This window comes from Dermacentor albipictus, chromosome 4 (genome assembly GCF_038994185.2).
Source record: "Dermacentor albipictus isolate Rhodes 1998 colony chromosome 4, USDA_Dalb.pri_finalv2, whole genome shotgun sequence".
Lineage (NCBI taxonomy): Eukaryota > Metazoa > Arthropoda > Arachnida > Ixodida > Ixodidae > Dermacentor > Dermacentor albipictus.
The window spans coordinates 123846759-123870841 of NC_091824.1; the positions used below are offsets into that span (position 1 = coordinate 123846759).

General features: G+C 45.9%; 2 protein-coding genes across 2 annotated transcripts; one reads left to right on the forward strand and one right to left on the reverse strand.

Annotated features, from left to right (window-relative positions):
• Positions 1 to 6616: 6616 nt before the first annotated feature.
• On the forward strand, positions 6617 to 14658 carry LOC135899564 (carboxypeptidase N subunit 2-like). The gene is made up of 3 exons (XM_065428865.2): positions 6617 to 7352; positions 9420 to 9568; positions 14421 to 14658. The coding sequence occupies exons 1-3, from the start codon at positions 6658 to 6660 to the stop codon at positions 14582 to 14584; spliced, it is 1008 nt and encodes a 335-aa protein (XP_065284937.1). The 5' UTR covers positions 6617 to 6657; the 3' UTR covers positions 14585 to 14658.
• A 2631-nt stretch (positions 14659 to 17289) lies between these two features.
• Positions 17290 to 23010, reverse strand: LOC135899561 (toll-like receptor 3). Its single transcript, XM_065428861.1, has 3 exons — positions 21979 to 23010; positions 19322 to 19470; positions 17290 to 17543 (listed from the first exon to the last, which is right to left on the reverse strand). The coding sequence occupies exons 1-3, from the start codon at positions 22605 to 22607 to the stop codon at positions 17392 to 17394; spliced, it is 930 nt and encodes a 309-aa protein (XP_065284933.1). The 5' UTR covers positions 22608 to 23010; the 3' UTR covers positions 17290 to 17391.
• Between the last annotated feature and the right edge of the window lie 1073 nt (positions 23011 to 24083).

Here is a 24083-nt window from a genome sequence, read left to right on the forward strand (position 1 = left end):
GACCAGGCGCTGACTTTCAGCGAAAGTTTATGCGCGCGTGCACACATATACCGTGGGTCCCGGCTGGCATTAACCAAGTCGCTCATAAAAAAAATAACTTTAAAAAATATGGTACAAAATACTATTATAACATCTACAGTGTTCAGTCGTCAAACCTTTGAACACCAAGTACCTCAGGTCTTAAAACCGTATCGGACACTGTGTATTTTAAATATTTCTTTTTCGCTGGAGAGCTCGGTTAACGTTAGCTGGAACACCTTATATAAGTAGGATAGACAGAAAATCATAACGTTTCCAGGAAAGCCACCTCCTTCGGCGACAGCATGATCGAAACTTGGTTTGCGAAGGTATACCAGTAGGGTTAAACGGAGACTAACTACAGTGGTTGGAAGCAGTACTCCCCGGACACCATTTCGCTTCTATACAAGAAAGAATTCATTTCCTTTAAAATAAATAAAAGTCGATAGTGCTGTCTCCTGAACGTGGCTAAAGTTAAAACTCGTTATGACAATGCAAACCATTTGTTGAAATTTTACACCTTGTTTACGCGATCAGCCGCTTTACCCACAATGAATTCACAACGACCAGCTCAACCTAAACACTGCTATTGTGTTATAACCTACTACTTAGCGTTTGGGTAGGGTAAGCAAAGAAGAGGGAGCTAGTGAATAATAATATGGTGATATGAAGAGAAGAGAGCATAAAAAACGAAACCGGAAACACTTATTACAGTCGCATAACATGTTCCCCGTCTCACACAAAAGCCACAATGGCCTTTATGGCATGGCACGCGAAGTATTTTGGCTGTGAGCCTAAAAGAAAGCTTTCAGAAAGTGGCCGGTTGTCGATGCGTGCTGAATGTCCATACCTTTAATAATTGCCCCTTGTGCCAGAGACATCACAGCAAAAATAACTATTATTTTAATTAAATTTTAAAATTTTAAAGAAATATCAAGCAAAAGAGACATGAAAGGACACGAAAAGACGGCTTGCCGCAGGTGCGCACCGAATCCACACGTTGCGATGCTTTATCATTGAGCGATCACAAATGCTGCTGGCACAGCTAGTTTATGCGCTTTGGTGGGCACAGTTATTGCGAACAGGTGGGGTTAGTGAATAAATAATATAAAAAAAAACATGCGATGATTTTCAGTGTATATGGTATACATCTATATTACATACTTGAAGACAATTGTATTCGAATGCAACCCCATCTTCTTTGATGCTTCTAGAGCTCCTGTGTTCCGAGATATTCTTAATCGAATGAGAACACCAAGTGCGCTAATTTGGCACTCAGAGGCGGGAATCTTGACAGTGACAATGTATGATCTCTTATGGTCACGCTAACTACATTTGACAGGAACTTGAATCGTCGTTCGAGCACGCTGCACATGAAGCCGAATATGTAGCTAACATGAGCCTAACTGTCTCTTGCTCAAGCCTGTTCACATCAATACCATTACCTTTATCTCACCTGCACATACCATGGTCATATATTTCCTTGCTGCTATACTTTTTTTTTGCCTCTCCGGAGCTCCTCAGGTCCTAGGGCCTTTCTATCCCCGATTCCTTTCCCTATATGCGGAGCAGCATCTAGGCGCCTACATATACGCTGGCAGAATTATCTGCATTTAACTGAAGAGCTTTCTCGCTCTCTTGAACTTGGCTTGCATCACTGGGCAAACGAGAGCAGTGATCCACTGTATGCCTCACTCGTTAGCCATCACCATCACTTCTTGTGAGTTGCAGCGCGAACGCAGATGCTGGAAGCTTAATTGACCTGTCTCTTGGTCTTTTCCTGTCTCTGCAAGATGAGAACATATAGCAGGACAACTTTGGGCTCAACAGCGCTGATTACATTGACAGATTGAAGGTCAAAGCGCTTTAGCCACGTGGTCACGAGGAAGGGCGCAGACCTGTGATACTGACAACTACACCTTATATTGGGCAGGAGGCCAATTTGTACCAGCTGCTAGATACACAGGGATGAACCAACTCGCGTGCAGTCGTGCTGTATCAAGGAAGTACGCTGCCTTGCACTCAAAATATACGAAATGATCTCTGCTCCCTTTCTGGCAAATAAGCACATATCCGCGATCTTTTCTTTTCACTAAGCATCACGTTCAGATTTATATGAGCTTGTAATCATTTACATCAAAAAGCGGTCACAAAGAACTAACGTAGGCGCGACTCCCCATTGAAAACTTCGATGAAAAAAGACAGAGTATATAGTAAGGCTCAACAAAACGTGATAAAATGCCAGTTTAGGACAGGCCTTTGTTGGCCCTATCCAAACATTTGATTAACATTCTGCCCAATGACACAACATGCACAAGCACTAGTTCCATGGGCAACTCCTTGAGAGAAGCTTCATTTTGCAAATAACAAGATGGCAGTATACAGCTGCTATATCTAGTGTTCTACGGTGACACGGGAGCCCTGTTGTAATATAACCGAAAATAGAGAGATAACCCCACGAAAAGGAGAACCGATGACAGGGCTGTCGGAAAATGAGACAAAGTGTGAGTATTGTCTAACGGCTTCGACACAAACATGGCTCACGTTGTGTGTGCGCTGAGCCGTTATACTTCTCTTCGGTGGCACAAGCGACAACCACTACCTCACAAAGCGCTTTCCCAATTGTAACGCGAACACCTGCTCGTTTTCCAAACCTCGGCACCTGTTACGCGGCCGAAACGGCCTTCACAACCGCGGCTTCACGGGGCTCCGTTTGGTTCCCTGTTTGTCTTTTTCTGCGACCAAGGTCAAACAGGAGCAAGCACGTGGTCTCACCCTTGACCAGTGTCGCGTTGCGAGAGCAGGTGGAAGGGCCGCAGCTCGGCTAAAGGCCGGCGTTGCCATGGAAACTCACGACGCACTCGAGCGAGCAACGGCTCGCGTGCGTCGGGGCGCGCAAGGCACGCCAAGCCTGAGGGTCACGCGCTGTCCGGCAACGCGGAAAACACTCAAACGCCCCAGCCACGTCTGGTGGGCACATACGGTCGAGTATGACAGCGACGCGCGCTACATACACAATGCGCGAAGCGTACGTCACGCTCGGGGACCGCCAAAGCGCTGGGAAACGGGCCACATGATTGTTGCGACGCTGTGTTTTGTTCGGCGCAGTGGGAAACGCCGTCTGACATTTATGCACGCTTTGCTCTCTCGCAGTTATCGCATTTTCAGTGAAGCCGGGAGGATCCGGGTTTCGACACGCGCCCCTGCAGGGGTGGTCCTCCTAGAATGTGACGGGCCGTAAGTCGGAAACGAAGCTCTTCCGCATACTATGCGAATTTGTGCGGCTCAGTCCCTACGTTGAGGTGCACCTATGGAAATTCGTTTATTAAATTCTGTGGTTTTGATGCCAGAACCACGATCTGATTACGAGGCCCACCGTAGTGGGGTACTGCGGATATAATTTTGACACTCTGGTGTTCTCTAATGTGCATCGAATGCCCTATACGCGCGCGTTTTTGCCTTTCGCCCCCATCGGAATGCTGAGCCGCCGTGGCCGTGAACGAACCTGCGACCTTGAGCTCGCCAGCGCAAAGCCATAACCACTGCTCTACCTTTATAAGCAACTTGTTGCTATGCGACACCACGCATGCGAAGGGCAGTTCTTGCGTCCGCGGTCAAATGCAAACCGGCAACCGTGCGCGTGCTTTCACTGTTATAAGCAAATTGTTGCTACGTGACGAAGCATGCGCCATTCGTCTCAAAGGGGAGAAGTGTCATACGTCTGCGGCCTAACGGGTAGGGCATCTGGTTTCTGTTTTGGTGGACCCAGATTAAAATGCGGACTTTTTTTTTTTTTGCTGAGCCACAGTTTGCGCTGAGCCAGCGAGGCCCAGCGCCCTGACCAACCCAGCCATATGTGGCGTAGAACGCACTACGTTAAGCTAGACGAATCATTTGTTGTACATGAGAGGAGAAAACGTATGACGTTAAGGCGAAGCAACTGCTCACAACACCGGATCCGGCGCCGAGGATGCCCCTACGACCGGCGACGGAAGGAAACCTGGGCACGTACCTAAAGAATGCTTCGTATTATAAGCGTGCACGCTGAACATCTCTATCCTAGAGGAGTGAGCGATGATTATGTACCCAGTCGGTCACGTCGGTGACTTCACGTTCACGGTGGAAGCTGAGCTTTTGGCTTGTCATCAGGGTGGAAGCCTTAGAGTGCGTGCTTACTGCTAATAAAGGCTGATCAACTGGTGCTGGACGCTCGTGTGCCAGTGGTGCTGTTAATGCTGATTATTTAGCACGCCTGGTGAAACATAACCGATAGATTTGTGCATTTCAGATCTATGCATCTAAGACGTCAGGGGCGCCTTAGCGGAGTGCTCCAAGATTGGTGATGTGCTTTACTTTCTTCACAAGTAATTGATTTCTATGTAGTAAGCATAGACATATGCTGTGAGCAAGGTCGTAACGGAAGGCTCTGGATTGAGTTTGACCGTTTGATAGGGAATTTCTTCCTCGTGCACTGAAATGATAAAGCGTTTGAATTTTCTCTCCGCAACAGTAAAGTCCGAGCCGCTCAGTTAGTGAACCATCTGGCCTTATATGTGGTGTATCCCTCCTACAAATTTATTGCCGGAAAAAATTTTCGCTACTTTATGCGTCAGCCGCCCGCCTTTTAACCTTCTTGCCTCTATACAAGAAAAATAAAAAGAGTGGTCATATTAAATAGCGTATGTAATAACCTACAAGTACGCCGACGAACTTGACATGCGGCACTCATGAGGAATATTTAGAAAGGGCCGCCTGTTGGCACATGCTCCCACTTTTGCCTACTGTCTAGCATGCTGTATATGACGATGTTGCTTGGCGGCATGGTCGGGGCCCTCAAAAGTCAGCATATCTGTCGGTGGCGCTAACGTGCTTTGATGACAATTTAAGGGAAGGCTTTCTCTTTGTATGTTTAAAAATGCTTTTTGACAACTTTGTCATTTGTGTTATATTTCCTTTCCTACATTTCTCTCTCTCTATCTCTCAACCGCACACATGCAGCATATTCTGGTGATTTAATTACACACTGGTTTTAAAGTGTTGTACCTTGGCCATGCGGAAAAATATCCCATCCTCTATAGTCCTATGGTACTTGGTTAGGTCACTAAGGTCATTCAATCGCGTTGTAAGTAGTTCTTTTCTAGTGGTATACTGTCACTGTAAGCAAGCACCAAAACAGTTGCTCAGAACTTCGCCTTTAAATCGCGGTGACATTTACTCCCGTTCCTTCCTACAAATCCCCCCAACGAACCGGTCCAACTAATTCAACCCGACGGATACAAATGGTGTCCTTCCAAGTCCGGAACTAATTTAACTGCGCCCACATAATTTGCCTTACCGGCATAAGAAAGCTAGCGAGATGTTTGAGTAAACCTACAGTCTCGTCAGAGAATGTGCACGTCGCAAAAATGGAGGAGAATGCAAGAATAAAATAAGAACAGCTTGCGATAAACGTTGTTATGAGAGAAACAGTTGTACCACCATATTTCGTATCAGCTCAGATTTATAAGGTCGCGCAGACTTTCTCCATCTAAAGGGCTCCACAACGTATCGAGATTTAACGGAAAGAGATCAACCAGACTGCTTCTCTAGTGTGCCGACGATTCTAAGTGTCGCAGTGACTACTTTTCTGTTTGTTTACCACTCGGGTACCTTGTGGACAATTACGCACACTCCGCAAAACACATATAAACGAAGGCCCAACATAATCATAACTTTCCTGCAAGGCTGACACTGCCTGCACACAACACACTAACAAAACACTCACTCTCCCATCCTCGATATAATACCATGATGTTATCTATACCGCGCAACTCCTTCATACTCGTGCTAACCACAGGCAGGAACAAACGCTGTGAATTTACGTTATTACCCTAGAATGAAGGTAAACAGCTTTATATTTCCCTTCCTGTCAATATCATTTCCTCCCACGCATGCAGGTAAAGGGCAGCACGTTCAGCAAACACTTCCACGGCGAGTCCGCGCGACCCTTTCATGTATAACATTGTGTTTATTCATTTATTTCACCCACCATGGTTGCTTAGGGACTTTGGCGTGGCGCTGCTGAGCACGAGGCCATGGGATCAGATCCGGGCCGCGGCGACCGCATATCGATGGGGGCGAAATGTAAAAACTCCCGTCTACCATGCACTGAGTGCACAGTAAAGAACACCAGGTGTCCAAAATTAAGTCGTAGTCTGGTACTAATTTCCTATCTAAAGCTAATTTTGACAGACGACATCCCTTTGTCAACCAAAGGGCCTGGTACATTGTCCCATGCAATACTTACGCACACGAGAAAACTTATTTCAGATGATTAAACATTCATTTATCCTATATATTCTATGGCGCTGTACATAAAAATAAAATTGGTGCACTTTGGTGCAAGAAATGTTATTTCCACTATTTACTCAATTTCTCATGAGAGCGAGCTGACGTTTGTGCATATGACCGTCTACTGTGACGCCGACGCTGGCAAAGCGGGAATCCCTCAGCCGGGCCTCATCCACAGACGAAACCCGAGAGTCTGCAATCTGTTTCCAGCAAAACCCTACAGACACTTCTTATCTTGAGTTACGGCTTACGTGATCTGGTCTGCCCCCGGTGCTTTTCGAGAGAAGGGACTTTAAGGCCGAGAAGAAGATGCAAACACAGAAGGCCATGCCGTCGAGCCGTCGAGAAACATTGTGCGCCTTGCACAGGTTGTTCTTGTTGTCATGGGTGGTGCAGTGGACTTCCTGCGCACCGTCCTGCTTTTACAGCACCGGACCCTCGGGACAGGAGACCTACACGTGTTCTGGCCTTCGGTCTTCGGCCGATCTCGTAGACAATTTCAGGCCCAACAGAACTTCCCCTGAAGGAGGCAAGCTGAAACTGGTGCTCGAAAACAGCGTGTTGGAACGCATCCCTCAGGGTCTCTTCGAGGGTTTGCGGGCCTCGACGTTGCAGCTCGACAACGTCACGTTGACCAGTCGATGGGGTCGAACGGAATCGACTCCCCTGCGTGGTCTCGAGTCCACCTTGGAGAAAGTGGTCTTCAGCCACAACAGCACCGTTCCGGACAACTGGGCTTTCTTCCTGGCGGGCATGACGGAACTGGTCGAGATGGTCTTCTTCGATATGAGCCACCTGAGGTTCTCGTCCAGCTCCCAAGAGGGACTGCCTAGGACGCTCCGCAAGCTGCACCTGGTCCGATCGAACATCGAGAACGCGGACGACTACTGGCTGTCGGCCCTGGCAGACCTGGAGGCACTCTCGCTACGTCACGTGAGCCTGACGGCGTTCGCGAGGACAGTGCTGCCAACGGTGGCCGCCAAGCTGGAGACGCTGCTGCTGGAGTAAGGTGCCTGTGAAGGCTCTCTCCTTTTCTTCATTATCAAACAGTATTTTGTGACTCACATGCTTCAGCCCAGCAACCATGTACTAGACTTAATACGTCCCTGAACAAAAGCTGTGCTATCAGGAAAAGGAAATATCAGAAGAATCATTGGAAGAAACAAGCGCGTCTGAATTACAGCTGATTCAAAGGAGCAAGTTCTCGTGCGTTAAAGTTATAAACCCCATAGGGGCTGATATAACAGGTCCTGCGGCGCGCACGCAGAAGCGTTTTAAAGCAGCGTCACGGATACCTTCGCGCTTATGCACACTGCCCTGTCGCGCTTACTCCGAACATGCTTGTCTCATCGCAGTCGCTATAGATACGTCCGCCGGCACACTCTAATCCTCGAGTCTTGATGGTGTTTTACGAAGCCTGTTTTTTTTTCAGAATGGCAACTAGTGCTTTTATTAGATGTCTTGCAGTTTGGTGGTTCATTCATCAACTTCTATGATGGTCTCAAGGCAACACTTTTCTCTTTACGTCGAGTTGAAACAAGTTAGCTAAAGTGCCGTCTATTGTGACTTCTGTCCTCCAAGAACCGATGCATACGTGGGGATAGTTGAAGAAGCGGGAGGCCGTGGTTTGCATGAACATTTAATAGCGAAAATAATAACGCATTTGAGAAAGCGGTATTAAATGTTCCCTAGTCAACGACTATTGAGCAGTTGGGTTAGGGAATGTTGGAGAACCACCAGTTCCGAAAAGTACTGGCGCCGCTAAGCAGCTCTGTTGCCCTCATAGGCGTCCGTGCGCGTGCTCCTGCGTTCTGGCGCTTCAAACGATAGATCATTTAAACAAGGTCTAACTTACTGCATGAATCTTTCGGCACGCCTCTCCAGGGCGCATGCGGCGCGGCGCACAATCCTTGAAGCTGTGGACTTGTGAACGCCAACAACATCGCCTGCTGTAGTCAAAGGGTTTCCAGTTACAAAAAACTGCAGGGCCACGACGACTTCAAGCAGTGGTGGAAAAGCCATGCTTCGACGCGTCCGGGGCTGCAAGTCCTCACGCAGCTCTTCTGTGATAAGCATGATACCGTCGCGTCCGAAGCGGTATCGCCTGCAGCCCAGCTGGTCCTCACTCGGAACGTCCAAAGAGTTGGTTCGATCGCGAAACACGCGCTGTCGCAAAAGCATTAATTCGGTGTACAATTGATACGGCCGAGCTTCGCGCACTCCAGCTGGGCCAGCCATGTTGAAATGAGTGGTTTGATTCTAATTGTCCCCAGATGCCCTTCAATGTCTGCAACTTTTTCTCTGCTTGCCCCGGCAGAAGTGCAGACTAGGAGTTGTCTAGGGAACGTTTAAGAACGCGTTCTTAAATTCGTTATTATTCTTGTTATTAAATGTTCGTGCAAGCCGCCCCTGGCCTGCTCTAACGTAAAGCTATTCCAACATGTTTCTATTCCATTTTTGCCATTAGCCCCTTGCGATTGGTCAAACATATTTCTGGCCACGCTCACTTCACCGGTCTGTCACGCGATGTGACAATATATGCTTGTGTACACTATTATTATGCATGATTAGGCCAAATAAAAAAAGAAAAGGCTACTTCCAATTCTAAGTTTTTTTTCCCATTAACCTACCACTATTCGCCAATATTTTTTCCCCAGATACCTCCACTTCGTCTATTGCTACGCGATGTCACCAAACAGCAAAACTCACCTCGTCAAAGTAACACAACTCTCCTCCCCCGGTTATCCACTTTCACTGCACTATATGCCTCGGCCTCGCCGTAACTGTCTGCACTTACTGCGTGCTTTTCGCACATTTTGTGAGCCAATTAGATAAGAAAAACCGGGCAAGGTAGGTAATGCTATTCTCAGTGAAAGCAAACGAAAGTGACGTATGAAGGAAGAGAGCGTTTGATTGGGCTGTTCAACCAACGCTGACGGTCACCGCCCGATGCTTGCGGTGGCAGTTACTTAATTTTTGACGTCAGGAGCGTGGAATAAAACCAGAATGGAACAGTTGAGCGTCATACGACCCCTGAATAAGCATCACTGTGTATTTTTCTTCACTTTCAGAGACTGCTCGCTAACAAGCCTTCCTTCCGGTCTTGACAAAGGTCTTCCTTCGCTGAAATACGTCGGCCTACAGAAAAATCAAATCGCTCAACTTGGAAGTGACGACGTCGGGCCTTTGATCAACAAAGGCGTTGTCCTGCAGCTTGGAGGCAAGTCACTAAATTTTGTTTTCTTTGTTCACAAGTTACAATTTCGCTTGCTTCCATTTCTTTCTGAATTTTCTTTATTACGTCATTTGTCGCTCTGCAAGCAACAAGTGCGCCTGGAAAGATGTGTTGTAAGTTGTCACACACTCTGTGACGAAAACTTGATTCTGGCTGTGCTGTTTTTCATCGTTTTCATGGTTTATTCAAAGCCGTTAGACGAGGAGCTTGAGGAATGCTGAAAACAAGCCCCGAATAAGCACCGAATGCAAGCTGACTCTAATAAGATCGAGGTTGCATACCCGTTATGCAAAGATAAAGAATCAAAGTACCAGCCATGTCAAGGTGAGAATTTGATCCAGATGTAGGGAAGACGTGACCTCGTGGCTTCAATTCTTCGAGATTGGAACAGGTGACCAAATTATGTTAGAGACTACAGTCAAACGCCTTTACAGCGAAGTGCTTGAGACCTCCAACATATTTAGTTATGCAGGTTACTTCGTTGTAAATAAAGATCGTGCCCCGCACAGCTCACGATACAGCAGGTTAGGCATGTTTTACAAAAGAAAAAAAAATATGTAAGCTTCATTCAAGAGAGGCGTAGTGAAATAGGTCCCTAATCACTTTGTTGACACTAAGTATTAGTGTCATTATTGCACCGATGTTCGCGGCCTGCTTCTCGGCGAAACGCTGGAGCGATGCAAAGAAAAGCTGCGCTTCGTCAAATCGGCGCTCTCGCCTCCCTTGCGGTAAAAATTATCCGTTCGTTTACAGGTTTTCCAATAATGTGGCCTTCGTCGAGATTCGTGTCCTTGCCGCCATGCATTGCTTTGAAGACGTCGTTGGTCGTCAGTTACGATTACACCATCGCGTCGTGAGCTGCGACGTATTCGTCAGCCGTCGCACCTGCTGCTGTGTTACAACAAGCTGACGTCAGCGTACGAGTTGAGCGATTCTTGGAGCAGTGCGGCAGGACTGCGACACTCGCTGACATCGTCGCGCTCGTCCAATGCGTCACTAGCGGATCGCAGTGAAGGCACTGCCCCGTGACGTTCCTTGTAAATGACAAATCATCCGTCGGGGACAGGGGCGTAGCCAGGGGGGGGGGGGGCTTATGGGGCTTCAGCCCCCCCCCGAAATTTTTTCGTGCTGTCATGTGCCACCGACCAAAACAACTCCCGGCGCCAGAAATCATGCTCGATTTTGTCTAGAATGTCCTTAATTCACGCCCGAAAAGGCATTTTAGCGCGAACATTGCTAAATCGGGCTGGATTTCGGGGCAACGCCCATGCATAGGGAGTCACATATCGTAACGCAAGGAGCCCCACCGGGCACAAAATTTCAAGGGCGTTTTGAAGGCGAGCGGGGTCGTCTCGGCATCTCGCGGAGGCCGTGGAATCTACGGAGCGCTTGGATTTCAATTCTGAAACGTTGTGGGTGTGAAGTTCTCATAACATTTTGATGCGAAAGGTCCATTGACATTTTCAAAGTCGTGCTTTAGATTTTCGATTCCGGAACTTTTTGGGTTTAATGCTGTTGTAAACATTTGACGCCAAAGGTGCATCAACTTTTCTAAAGTCGTACATCGGGCCATACAACGAGACAAGCCAAATCAACATACTATCAGACCTGTTGACAAAGCACGCAGCGAGGTCCGATGAGACAAAGCGTTCTGGTGGTTCATTTGTGCCATCAGGTCACAGAAAAGAATATAAACATTTTTTTTTTCACCTGCGCCAAAGCATTCATGTCAAGACACTAAAGCCGCCATTGTAAATAAGTTCTTATTTATTTTTCTACCTAGGCTTTTATTCGCGAGGATATATTGAGCCTCTTTTTCCTTTCTTTCTCATACTTTTTTTTTTTGTTCTCGCAACCCGCGGGCTGCCGATCCAGCCAGAGTGCATGCGTTTTTCTCGTGCTGCATCGATAACCGCGCGGCGCACTTGGATGCGCGTTTTTCTCTGGCCGACTGCATTATCACCTGGCAGAGTTTTGGACGCTTTCCGGCTAGCAGACGAGAAAAGAAACAATGCATAGTTGCTCGCCACCAGCACTGCGGGGACTCGGTGGATTGAAACGCGTCCGCTTGAGCGCAACCTCTCCGGAAAATTTTGTCTCGCCGGTGTAGGATACCGAGGAGTACGCGTATGGTTTTCTGTGGACCAAGCTTCACACGTTTTCTTCGATAATCGTTCGGTAGCCACACTAGGTGCCCAAAGTAGGCATTCGATTGTAGCCAACATGCTTTCCTTTGCGTTATACTATTTCGCTGCCCCCCGCCCACAAAAAGAAAAGAAGACATTACTGCGGCGCAGCAAATTTTCGCATGGTGAAAGTTCGATTTTGTTACTTCTTTTGCGGAAAGTAATGGGCGACGGGACGCTTCAGTTGCCGGATACTATTTTATTATTGCGATAGCAGCTCTGTGAAGACTCCAGGCGCATTCCTGTCATTGCCCTCATGTTGCGTATAAGTAAAGGCCAAGGGCGATAACATCGTGACCGCGCGCCGCATGCTCTATGTGCGAGTGAAAGCGTGCGGGGGGGAAGGGGAGGTGGTGAGCCGACGATGGTGGCTGAGTCTTGTGTGAGCAAGAGAGAAAAGCGGGGAGGAAGCACGCCGCCTTCCGTCGCACGCGATACATTTTGGGAGTGAAGGGATGGGGGGGGGGGGAGGTGCTGTGATCTGTGAATCTGTGGTTGCGCAACCTGCTTATTTGCCTTGTTTGACGCATTATATATAGTGACTTTTTCTTAGGCACGTAGATTTATTGGTGACTTATGCGTATATTTAAATATCTTGTTGCGAGGTTTCGTGAATATGCGCAGTGAACATTGTTTCCAGTGACAATTTTTTGCCCTGTATCAACCTGTATCTTCACATTTGTGTATTCCATTGTATCTTCGCATTTCTAATGTACGAAGGCGAGTCAAATGAAAGTGAGACAACCCGCCCGGTGCAATGAAGGTTCGGTTCAATATTTTCGAGGCATGCGCGTAGCACATACGCATCTCATTTACAAGTGACGTGCAGAGGTGAGGATAAATGTTCTTTAATGCTCTCATACACGGGGTTTAACATGGTTGCGTGACATTATGGACACTTCGAAAGTTGAACAGCTTGGTGTCGTGAGGTTTTTGACAAATGAAGATGTTTCCCAAAAAGAAATTATTCGCCGTATGGCTGCCGTATGCGTTGAACATTGCGTCTCATTGGTCACTAAAAAGCGTTGTAGCAAACTGTTCAAAGAAGCACATGAAAGTTACAAAGACGATCCATGGCTGGGCCAAAGCCACCTTGCAATCACCCCCAACACAATTGAAAAGGCCGTGGTTGCTCAGTGGCTATGGTGTTCGGCTGCTGAGCACGCTGTCGCGTGATCAAATCCTGGTCACGGCGGCTGCATTTCGATGGAGGCGAAATGCGAAAACACTCGTGTACTTAGATTTAGGTGCTCGTCAAAGAACCCCAGATGAGGGTGACGACTTTTTGTCTGTAATTGTGACCGGGGATGACTCACGGTGCCGCTACTACTAGCCTGAAACACTACGGCAAATCTTACAGTGGAAACATTTGAATTCACCGCTCCCAAGGAAAACAAAGGCCGTCAGTTATGCCGGAAAAGCGTTGACTTCTTTTTAGATCGTTAGGAGCCGCTATTGATCGAATTTTCTAAACCTGGAGAGACTCTAAATCGTTTCAGATATTGTGAAATATCGGATCGGCTGCGTGTCGCAATTAAGAACAAACGACGTGGAAAATTGAGCATTGGGGACATCTTGCTTCACGACATTGCCCGTTCCCACGTCGCTGATGTGGTTAATACAAAACTGGCAAAGTTCAAGTCGGAAACGCTGCAACATCCCTCATGTAGCCCAAACCTGTTACCTTGCGTCTTCCACATTTGGTAAAATTTGAAGAAACTGCTCAAGGGAACCAGATTCGTGTCGAAAGATGACGTGTAGTCATTTACAGATTTTTGAGGCAGCAACCCAAGGAGTTTTATGAGACGGGAATTACGCGACTCGTTTGTAGAACAAGTGTCTAAATACTCATGGTGACTACTTTTAAATAAAGTACCCCGTTTGTCATATATTCTAATTGGCTCACTTTCATTTGACTCGCCCTCGTATATGTTGCAGAACTCCTGCTTTTTATATGTGCTCTCTGTTGCGACTGTAATTTCGGATCAATTACTCGCAATGAACAACCGGTGACAGCTGCTCCTGCGCAATACATTCTAACAAAGTAAAGCGTCATTGAGATTTTCCCCTGGTCGTTGCATATGTACAAAAATGTAAACAAGGTTGTTGAATGACATATATATATATATATATATATATATATATATATATATATATATATATATATATATATATATATATATATATATATATATATATATATATATATATATATATATATATAATTTATCCCTCGACTAATATTATAAGGAGCAGGCCGAGCTGCAAAGTGAGCCCCCCCCGAACGAAATTTCTGGCTACGCCACTGGTCGGGGACACTTAAATTTCTTCGTTGTACAGGCTAACTTGTTGTAGTGCTCTTCGCTGTGTAGGCGTTCAAATAACTTGTGAAATGTATGGATTCGGCCAGGACGTAATCGATCATTCTTTATATAGGTTATTTTGTTGCAAAGCTTTCGTTGTAAAAGAGTGACCGTACCTCCTTTTCTCTAACTCCACCACCACATGCTTGAGAAATCAGTTTGGAGCAATGTTTGGAGTGACAAAGACGAATCTGTTTATTAATTGAATGTAATCAAGATAGCGATCCTATCCTCACACTTTTTGTTCAGTCCGGAAGCACCTTTATTATTTCGTCTTCATTCATGCAGGCAACCCATTGAACTGCGACTGTCACCTGCAGTTCTTGTATGAAAATTCGAGACGGCACTCCGTGTACGGGAAGTGTGACACGCCAGCGGCCCTCAGGGGACGCAGTCTCAGAGAACTCTCCCAACGAGACCTAGTGGCTTGCTCGGGGCGACAAGCCTCGTGATCACTGTATATCCGTTATGCATGTACATAGCAAATGAAATAAAAAGGCTCAAATGCCGTCTGTCCACATAATGAAACTATTTCAAAACACTCAGAGGACAGGTACAACAGTTCAACTCAATCTTTACTTAAGAACTTTTACACCATGCACTGATACGACGCGACTGTACGCAGGTCTTAAAAGTTGCAGGACGCTGGGCTCGTGGGCCTTCCTTGCAAGAGGCTAGTTAGCCTTGTGGTCCGAATGTCTAAAAAAACAAAACAATGTGTGCAGCTACAGAACCACGTAGAATATATGTGACCTCTTGGGATTCACGCACTAAATAAGTGTTAAATTTGTTCCTCGTAATAAGACGAAGCGTGTCGATCTTGAGGCTGTAGCGCTCACGAACGCACACTCACGGACAGTCACACACACACCACCCTGTGCAAAACAAAAATCAATCTATCTATCTATCTATCTATCTATCATCTATCATCTATCATCTATCATCTATCTATCTATCTATCTATCTATCTATCTATCTATCTATCTATCTATCTATCTATCTATCTATCTATCTATCTATCTATCTATCTATCTATCTATCTATCTATCTATCTATCTATCTATCTATCTATCTATCTATCTATCTATCTATCTATCTATCTATCTATCTATCTATCTATCTATCTATCTATCTATCTATCTATCTATCTATCTATCTATCTATCTATCTATCTATCTATCTATCTATCTATCTATCTATCTATCTATCTATCTATCTATCTATCTATCTATCTATCTATCTATCTATCTGCTGTCTGTCTGTCTGTCTGTCTGTCTGTCTCACAGGTACACATAGGTACACAGCAAATAGCGCCGAAGAAAAAGAAAAAAAAATATCCATTGGGTTGCACCATCAAAGAGCCTCACGCACGCTCAGTCGCAATCAGTTGTTCTTCAAGTATTTTCGTTCTTTCGTTTTTCACTGTTTCGCATTTCCTTCCCACAACCAAACCTGTTTAAGCGAGACTGAACTTATGACTGCACATCTGGATTCAGTGCGCAGCTGCACCGGACTGCACATGCTGATGTGTTGAGATTTGCAGATCACCCAGTAGTACGAAACGTCTCCGCGGAAGGTTTTCGGTGAACAACCGCAGAGAAACTTACACATCTGAAAACACGTTTTACTGACGTCACGAGAACACTTTTGCACTGGCGTCCCTAGCCGGCAGCTATTACATTGCACAGCCACGTTAACTGCAATAACGTCGGAAGGGCGGGTGCTCTAGCGGACGAAAACGATTATTGCTTCATTTTATTTGATGCGTGCCGCCACTAAACTTTTTCAGCATAAGACGAGCGACAGCTGGTAGTTGCTGGGGTAACACGGCAGCTGATACTGGAGCCACGTTGTGATTCCAGTAGCTTCTCACTTATAGGATATGGTTCATATTTCATATGAACCTACCAGAATCACAATCTAGTTCGAATAGTGGAGATGACAAACTGAAACAGATTCCGAAAATGTCTTGGAAGACATCTTTTGCAATTTGGTTCAGTTGGCCCTCTCCGCAATCTGGTGCACCGACACAGCTTCAACACAGCATCACGTGCTGTTGCCGAATGCAACAGCAAATAAGGACGCTCAGGTATGGACGGTAATGAGGACGAGCTGTCGTAAAAGTGCTGGTTTGAGCTATGTCGTTTTTTCTTTTTTTTTCCGCTGGAGTCTGTCTTGATTACTGCGACAAGAAAGGCACAAGAACAACCAAGTGGACAGCATAACGTGCTTTGCTACTCTCTGGGCCGTTTAGGTCCAGTGGTAGACATGCTCGCCCAATGCCTTTGCTTTGCAGCAGCGATAACGACAAAACAGATTACGCTTAGGCACAGCCTACACAAAGTGTTTGTGACATAGAGTAGGCCGATCCGAAAGCGTGATATGCTCTCGCTCAGAATCAGGACATACATATTGAGCACCTTTTTTCGCACACGCTCCACATTTTAAAAACTAATTAAGAGACAAATTGCATGCTCTGGACGAAAGGCCGCTTTCACTGGAAAGAGAAATTGGAAACCCGTGGCATGCGAGATATTAAAAACAAATGTTTTCACTGACTGTTTCTTGTTTTCAAGCCTAAAAACAGAGTTCAAAGCTATTGTTATAGTTTGTTTAGAGAAAGGAAGACATGTTGATATGCTTACTGCAAATCAAATGCTTTTTTGTGTTCCTTGATATATCTTTAATGAATTAGTGGTGCCAAATGAGAAAGTACAAGTTCGTGCCTTGAAAATGTTATTATACATTTCGTAAATCTTTTCGTAACGTTCTCAAAAACTTAATTCAGACATCTGTGCTTTGCCCTTTTATTTCATGTATGTAATATGCTTGTACGCTTTTATTGTATGCCTTGTACATGGGAGCCTCGGCCTTCCTCAATCGAATTGCATCGCTTTTTGTCCAAGCTATCCCACATCTACACGATGTAAATCAGCCGAATTAAATCGAATTGAATAAGGTGTTAGATCAATCAATCAATCAATCAATCAATCAATCAATCAATCAATCAATCAATCAATCAATCAATCAATCAATCAATCAATCAATCAATCAATCAATCAATCAATCAATCAATCAGCGCGTCATTTGTGGGTAACGTGACCTGGAGTCAAATGAAACTATAATTAAGGAAAAACATTGAGTGATCGTCGGCGGACGTAGGCACTTTTAATCGGAATCGAACGTGCACCGAAGCGCATTGGCTCCGCGCTTATCCGTGCTGTAGGTAGTCACGAACTGTGCGCCCAGCACCAGACAGTCAGGGAATGCTCTCGCATTTGAGCTGATTGAACCGCAGGTTGGTGGCGTAGGTGTCCTTCAGGTCACGTGGACTGGCGCACAGAAAGTAATGCCACGACGACGGGTAATCCAGGATGAAGGACACGGTGCAGTTGCAGTGCATCGGGTTATCTGCGTGGCAGAAAAGGCTCAATAATGACAAACAACCCCAGACGGATTGGCAGACAAAAGGAAAAAAAATGTTTGTGCGTATAAACGTCGAAAATCTGCGCAGTGGGATAGGACACGATGGCCGCTGCAGTGCAGGACTCCGGGATAATTTTGACCCCCTAGGGTTTTAACGCAGACAGGCAGTCACGCACGCACGCACGCACGCACGCACGCACGCACGCACGCACGCACGCACGCACGCACATACATACATACATACATACATACATACATACATACATACATACATACATACATACATACATACATACATACATACATACATACATACATACATACATACATACATACATACATACATACATACATACATACATACATACATACATACATACATACATACATACATACATACATACATACATACATACATACATACATACATACATACATACATACATACATACATACATACATACATACATACAGAAGGGAAGTTAATCATACACACACTTAGATGGCTATCCTGCGCTGGATGAAGGGAAAAGGGGCAAGAATAATAGAGAAATATTATAAGCGGTTCAAAACCTATGTAAAGCCTACAAAGACAAAAAACACTCGTCGCCTCATCGCACGCGAATGAGTGGTATGTAGTCCAAGTTTGCGTCGTAAGACTGTCTAGTACGCTGTCAGTTACGTTTCTCTGTTGACCGATGGCATTCAGCCTTGCCGAGACTCATGCAAATTACGTAATGTATTCAACCACTTTACGGCGAATTCTATGTTCTGCTTTTTCTAAACATAAGACCAGCCGTGAAGTAGCAGCCGTTCCGATCAGTGAGAGTTAAAATGTTTTGCTCGGTCTGAACGAAGATTGCAGTGCATTAGGGTTTTCGCAGAGACTCAGCCTACTGGTCAACTTTATTTGCTATGCTTCTGTTTACAACCCTTTTTCTGCTCAATGGGTGCACACGTGCCTATAAGCCTGAGGTTTTCATTGTTCTTTCGTTCGCAGTCTTTTCTTAACACATGAAACACGTAACACGTTAAATGCGTTACGGATTAAAGTAGACAGTTTCTGAGTTGGCTCTCTGTTCTTTCTTTCTTTCTTTCTTTCTTTCTTTCTTTCTTTCTTTCTTTCTTTCTTTCTTTCTTTCTTTCTTTCTTTCTTTCTTTCTTTCTTTCTTTCTTTCTTTCTTTCTTTCTTTCTTTCTTTTATTCAGGCTTTTTGTTTAAGTCTTGCTTTCCTGTTCTGTTTGTTTTCTGATTTTGGACCGGTTGGCGTTGTGCCCTTCAGAGGCTACTGACAGCTTCAAGATTACGTTTGTTGCAGCAGTACAATACTACTCCTTCTTTTTCTCGCACTCCGCTATATATTTATAGCTCCACAAAATTTAACGCCAGAATGCTTATACAATGTGAGTTGTAGTGAATGACAATGGTCTCACACTTCCTGGATGATCACTCCTCGTCCAGTTTTTTTTTTTTTTTTTGGTAACCTGCATTTCTGGGCACTGCCGACGAGATAGTTACTTTGTCGCTTAGAAGTTTCCGATCTACTGAGGGCGGTTCCCTTGCTAGAGTTTTTCGGTGTTATCGTCAATCTTTCTCGATTTTTTTTCTCGATATTTCTTTTGGTTCTAAGATTACAGCACTAGCTGTCACTCTTCACCATCACCCGTTCCTTGGAATATCCCCATAGCGACTTCGTGCCCACCTGTACTCGAAAGTGCAATCAAATTCCAATAGGAAGGCAATCATTGGAAATCAGGCCTTACACAGCATGTCGACGACGGCCACCTTGTCCTTGATGGGTGCGAAGTCTTCTTCCCTGATCGTTGTGATTAAGTTCTTGAACACATTGACGTAGTTCAGAGCTGGCAGATTATCGCCAAGTCCTACCGGGAAAGAAGTCAACTTGTTCGTCCTGCAAGCAAGCGTGATTGTGCATAATTCAGTGAACGCCGCCAGTATAATAAACATATTTCGCAAAATGCACTCTGTGTCTCAATATGGTGTGTTGTCGCCGGTAGCTTCAAGTAGCAAATATGCTATCAACTTTCATCAACTGTCAACTTTGTGAGTTTCGGGCCCTCTTTGTCCAGTCCAAGGTGACGACCACTGCGGAAATCCGTTCTCTCTCATGGGTAGCCAGCGGCTCCGCCAATTTCTTACATTGCGGAAATCAAGTGATCACATGTAAACATGTATTTACAAGTTGCGTACAAGAAAGGCAACTATAGACAAACAAGACGGCTGCCGAGACCGATCCCACATCAACGCGCCATATTGTCCTCTTTTTTCTTTGGTGCCACTTTTTGGTGCACCTTAGCAACCGAGACGGCAGCAGAAGTAAATATTTCCAGAATTCACAGCTTTTTTTTTGTTCGGAACACCTGTTTGGGCTTGACTGGACGCTTTTTCTGGCAATATCTTCGCTATACCAATTTGCCGGCGCCTGTTTTCAATGAACGTACCTAACGCACGAGCTGCAGCAAGAAAATGGACCCTGTGGTGCACAGCCTCGAAGTTGTATGAGCAACAGGCCCGAAAAAACGGAGACAGATAAAGGTGCACGTAAAACTTCACTGAAGAGAGCGAATAGAATAAAAATGGCGGTACCTTTACTAAAGTTTATCCAATCCAATCCTATACCCATGTTACATTAAAATAGTACATCTTAAAAAAGCGCATCCCCCCCCTTCCCCTTTAACAAACCGGCCTATAACTATTGTGTTCTTGTTCATTTCCCCAAAGGGGGTGGATTCAATCAAACAGCAGACTTAGGTGCCAGTGAAGCACAATATGTCACCCTCGTCCACTACAGTATTGCGTGTTCTGACCTCCGAAAATACATACATAGACGCCACTAACCTTTGAGTCTGCGCAGAGCGCAAAGCCTTGCAGTAATTTCAAAGCACTGTTGTTGCGCGATAGGTCTAATTTCAAAGCTCTTTTTTTTTAAGTCCGTTGGAAGACGTCCCAAAATAGGATGGCGTCGGTGTAGCTAATACAACAATGTTCAATTGTCTGGCACATCACAAAGGCGACAGTTAACAGAAGAGACAAAAAATATCCTTTCTCTGTAGCCACCTTTACTGTGCGATACCTACTCTCGACCTCTGATAATAATGCACCTTTCGACATGTTTTTTTTTTCTCATGGGAACGCACAGTTTGTGGAGAACGCGAATGATGGATCGAAAGGCCGAAACGGTTGTACCTACACGGGTACATTTCATCCAGACGAGACTACACCTAAACCATATTTATGATGGACTCGATATACAACCCAACATGGTACCCCATTTTCGTCAGTTGCCTATGCTTACCACCCTTCTAAAGTGGAACCAGCGTTCCCGCTCAAAGTATGGACGCTGCGTTTTCTGTGTGTGACTTTCATTGTGCCCTCCATTCTCTGACAATGCACAACTGGTGAATGTCGGGTTGAATGCTACTGTAATAAATACCACGAAAGAAAAGAAATATTGCTCGGTAGTTCAGTGGTTAGTGCACTCGACTCCCAATTGCACATTTGCTTCACTGTCATAAACTCAATCCCTGCGGAGGGCGAGTTGTGACGAAGTTTTCTTTTTCTCCACGCTGTGGCAATGGAGCAGCCGGGGAAGACTACAGGTGGCTTAATGACGGCAAAAAAGTCGTTGTGTTTCGTCGATGATGACAACGGGCAGATTCCAGCAGACTAACTGCTCTCGCAGTAAAAAAAAAAAAAAGCACGGGCTTATTTGAATTCACAACTGCAAACCGAAATAGACATGCAGAGAATCTGCGAGCGCGGTAAGCATAATCGAGGTAACTTGGGACCGAGTTCACAAAGCTTTTCGTTAGCAAGTGCTATTTCCCATGCTTAAAAAGGGGCTAAAAAACACAAGACGAAAGAAAATTAGTGGGCACGGGACAAGCACTTTTTTTTCGCGCTGTTTGTTTCTTTGCCCTCTTTAATCGTTTCAAGAATGCGCAAAGTAAGCCCTGTGAAAAACCTATTGTGTTATTTGCCTTTGGCTGGTCGCCCTCGCTTACAATATATACGGGATCAGGAGTGGCTGGAAGTTTCTCTTACGAACAATTCTAGCATAAGAGCTTTTTTTTTTTTTGCGAATACCGACCTTGGTGATTCGGACTATGTTGAGACAGAAAGATTGTCCCGAGTTGGTGGCCATAGTCCCATGAGTAACTGTTGCCAGCACTGGAGCTGACGGGACAGATAAAGTACGCGTGGTAGACGCTGAATTTGTTTTAAGCATTTCCAGCGTTTGTTCCGCCATACTTCTCCCCCAGGATTCAACGCACAAGGTAGAAGAGCGATCTACACAAATTCTGAGCATCTCATGTCTTGTGCGCTTCTTTCTTCGCTCCGTCCAGCCCTCCCAGCTCTGGTAAATTATGGCGGATAGAGTCGAGAGGCGTCTACTCACGGCAAGTCGAGGGTGGTAAAACGAGGCGCCGGCGAAGGTAGCCAGTTCCTGTTGAAGCTGTCGAGGCCCGTGTTTCGGAAAATGAGGTGCTCCAGGTTGACCAGGTCGCTGATCCATCCGCCCTCAATGGACTCGAAGGTAACGTCTGCGATGAGCAGCGTCTTAAGGCTTTTGGGCAGGTAGTTGAAGTCGCGCGTCAGCCGCAGGCGCGCGTAGTGAAGGATCTGCAGTTCTTCCAGACGCCGCAGGCCGGACAGCAGGGACCACGAGGACGGCATGGTGCCCAGGCTAAAGGTGAGCTTGCGCAGGGTGTCCTCGAGACCGGCGAAAGGGTTCTCGGTCTCGGCCGGGTCGAAACGTCCCACTTCGACCGACCTCAGCTCCAGGATTGTGACGTTGAGTCCCGCGAAGGCCGACGGAGGCAGCGCGGAAAGATGTGACTCGTGCAGCGAGAACCACGTCGGCTTCGGGGACGGATATCGCCGAACGTGCTCGGTGAAGTCGCTGGCCGTCCGAAAGTCACGACACATGTAGCGTCGGTAATCACGGGACTCGAAGAGTTCGCACGCAGGATCGGCGAGTGCTACGGCCGCGGATAAAGACAGGATGACCATGTGCAGGCAATACATTGTCGCTCCTCGAGAAGCGCCCGTCTTAGCCGGAATGCTTGGTCAAACGATCAGAGGTGGAGTGACCTGGAGAGTGACCAAATGTTGTTCTGGATCTCTCTTGTTGTCTTTGCGCAGTCGTTCTACTCGACTGCTACCGAGAACGAAGTGAAAGCGGTGGTATACGAGAACGCAGGGCCCTATATATCTTCGCAGCTTTCCACGTAGGGTGCCAGGAAGGTCCCACGTGTCGCCTCTGTGTGTCAAACTGCTTGCGTCGCCCGTGAATGAGGCGCATAAAGCTCTTTATATAGAAGACCTAGGACGGGCATAAACGGCACAACGTCGACCGATGCTAGTGGCGTGTTCCTGTTTTTTTTTCGGCGCATGTCTGGCTGCTATCTTGGGGTCAGCCGTGCGGCTTATTTTTGTGACATCTCATACCCTCACCACCACCATCTCCTCCCTATATTTTTTCTTCCATCTCCAGCTGTCACGAGCGATTATTTCGTGCAACAGGAAGAGCTTATCGTGGCAGGGAACTGGAGGAAGCACCGGAAAAACCACCCGTATAGAATAAGTGGTCTCGACTCAACCGACAACAACCTGAACCTGGTTATCTTGTTAAAGGATCTTGAAAAGTGGATGGACAACGCCGGCACAATGTACAATCAAACAAGAACGGCTTGCATAGGAATGAAAAACACATGTTTATTGATGAACGCAGGACGCGCCTTCCAGACGCGGTGGCTTATCGGCCTGTTTTGGGTGTCCCCCGGTTTGTCTCCAGCGTCGCTTAAATGATTGCGCAGTGCTATTCAGTAAAATGGCGTTGCCCAAATCACGGACTTTGCATCCCAATGACATTGCGACTGCCGAGGTAAGGGCACGTTTGCTGATTTCCTTAGCTGATTTTTTGACAGGGTCCATGTTCTGTTGTCGTTTGTGTGCGAGCCAGTGGCCGACGCATGGTAAAAGCAAGTTTGAGAGCACCAAGTACAAGGTGGTGTTTTATGATGGCTGTCATGCAAGGGAGACCGATTCTCTAGCGCTGGAAAGTGGGCACGAATCACACATCTAAACTTCACTCTCACAGTGTCTTGCCAGTACGTGGGACTATATGTATAGTGTTTCTTCTTTGCCTATATTTTCATAATTTTCCGAGCCCACTAGTATTGTCCAATGCAGAGTGCAAGAAGAATTTCAGAAAAGCTGCTCACACCTTTCAAATCATGATATACATAGCTTGTCACAGTTTTTTTTCCTTTTTCCTTTCTTTTTTTTCGACACAGACAGAACAACTTTTACTTTCCCTTATTTCCTGAAGGATAACGCTCACAGTTTCATATCACACGATTTATGATACCGTTATGTGGGTAAACCTCTGCGTAGCTGAAGACATTGACCAGAACACACCTACTTTTCTATGTCTCCTCCACACATACTTCTTTCTATCGAGGAAGAGTGCCTTTTGTCCTTGGTATGAAACTTTCTTGA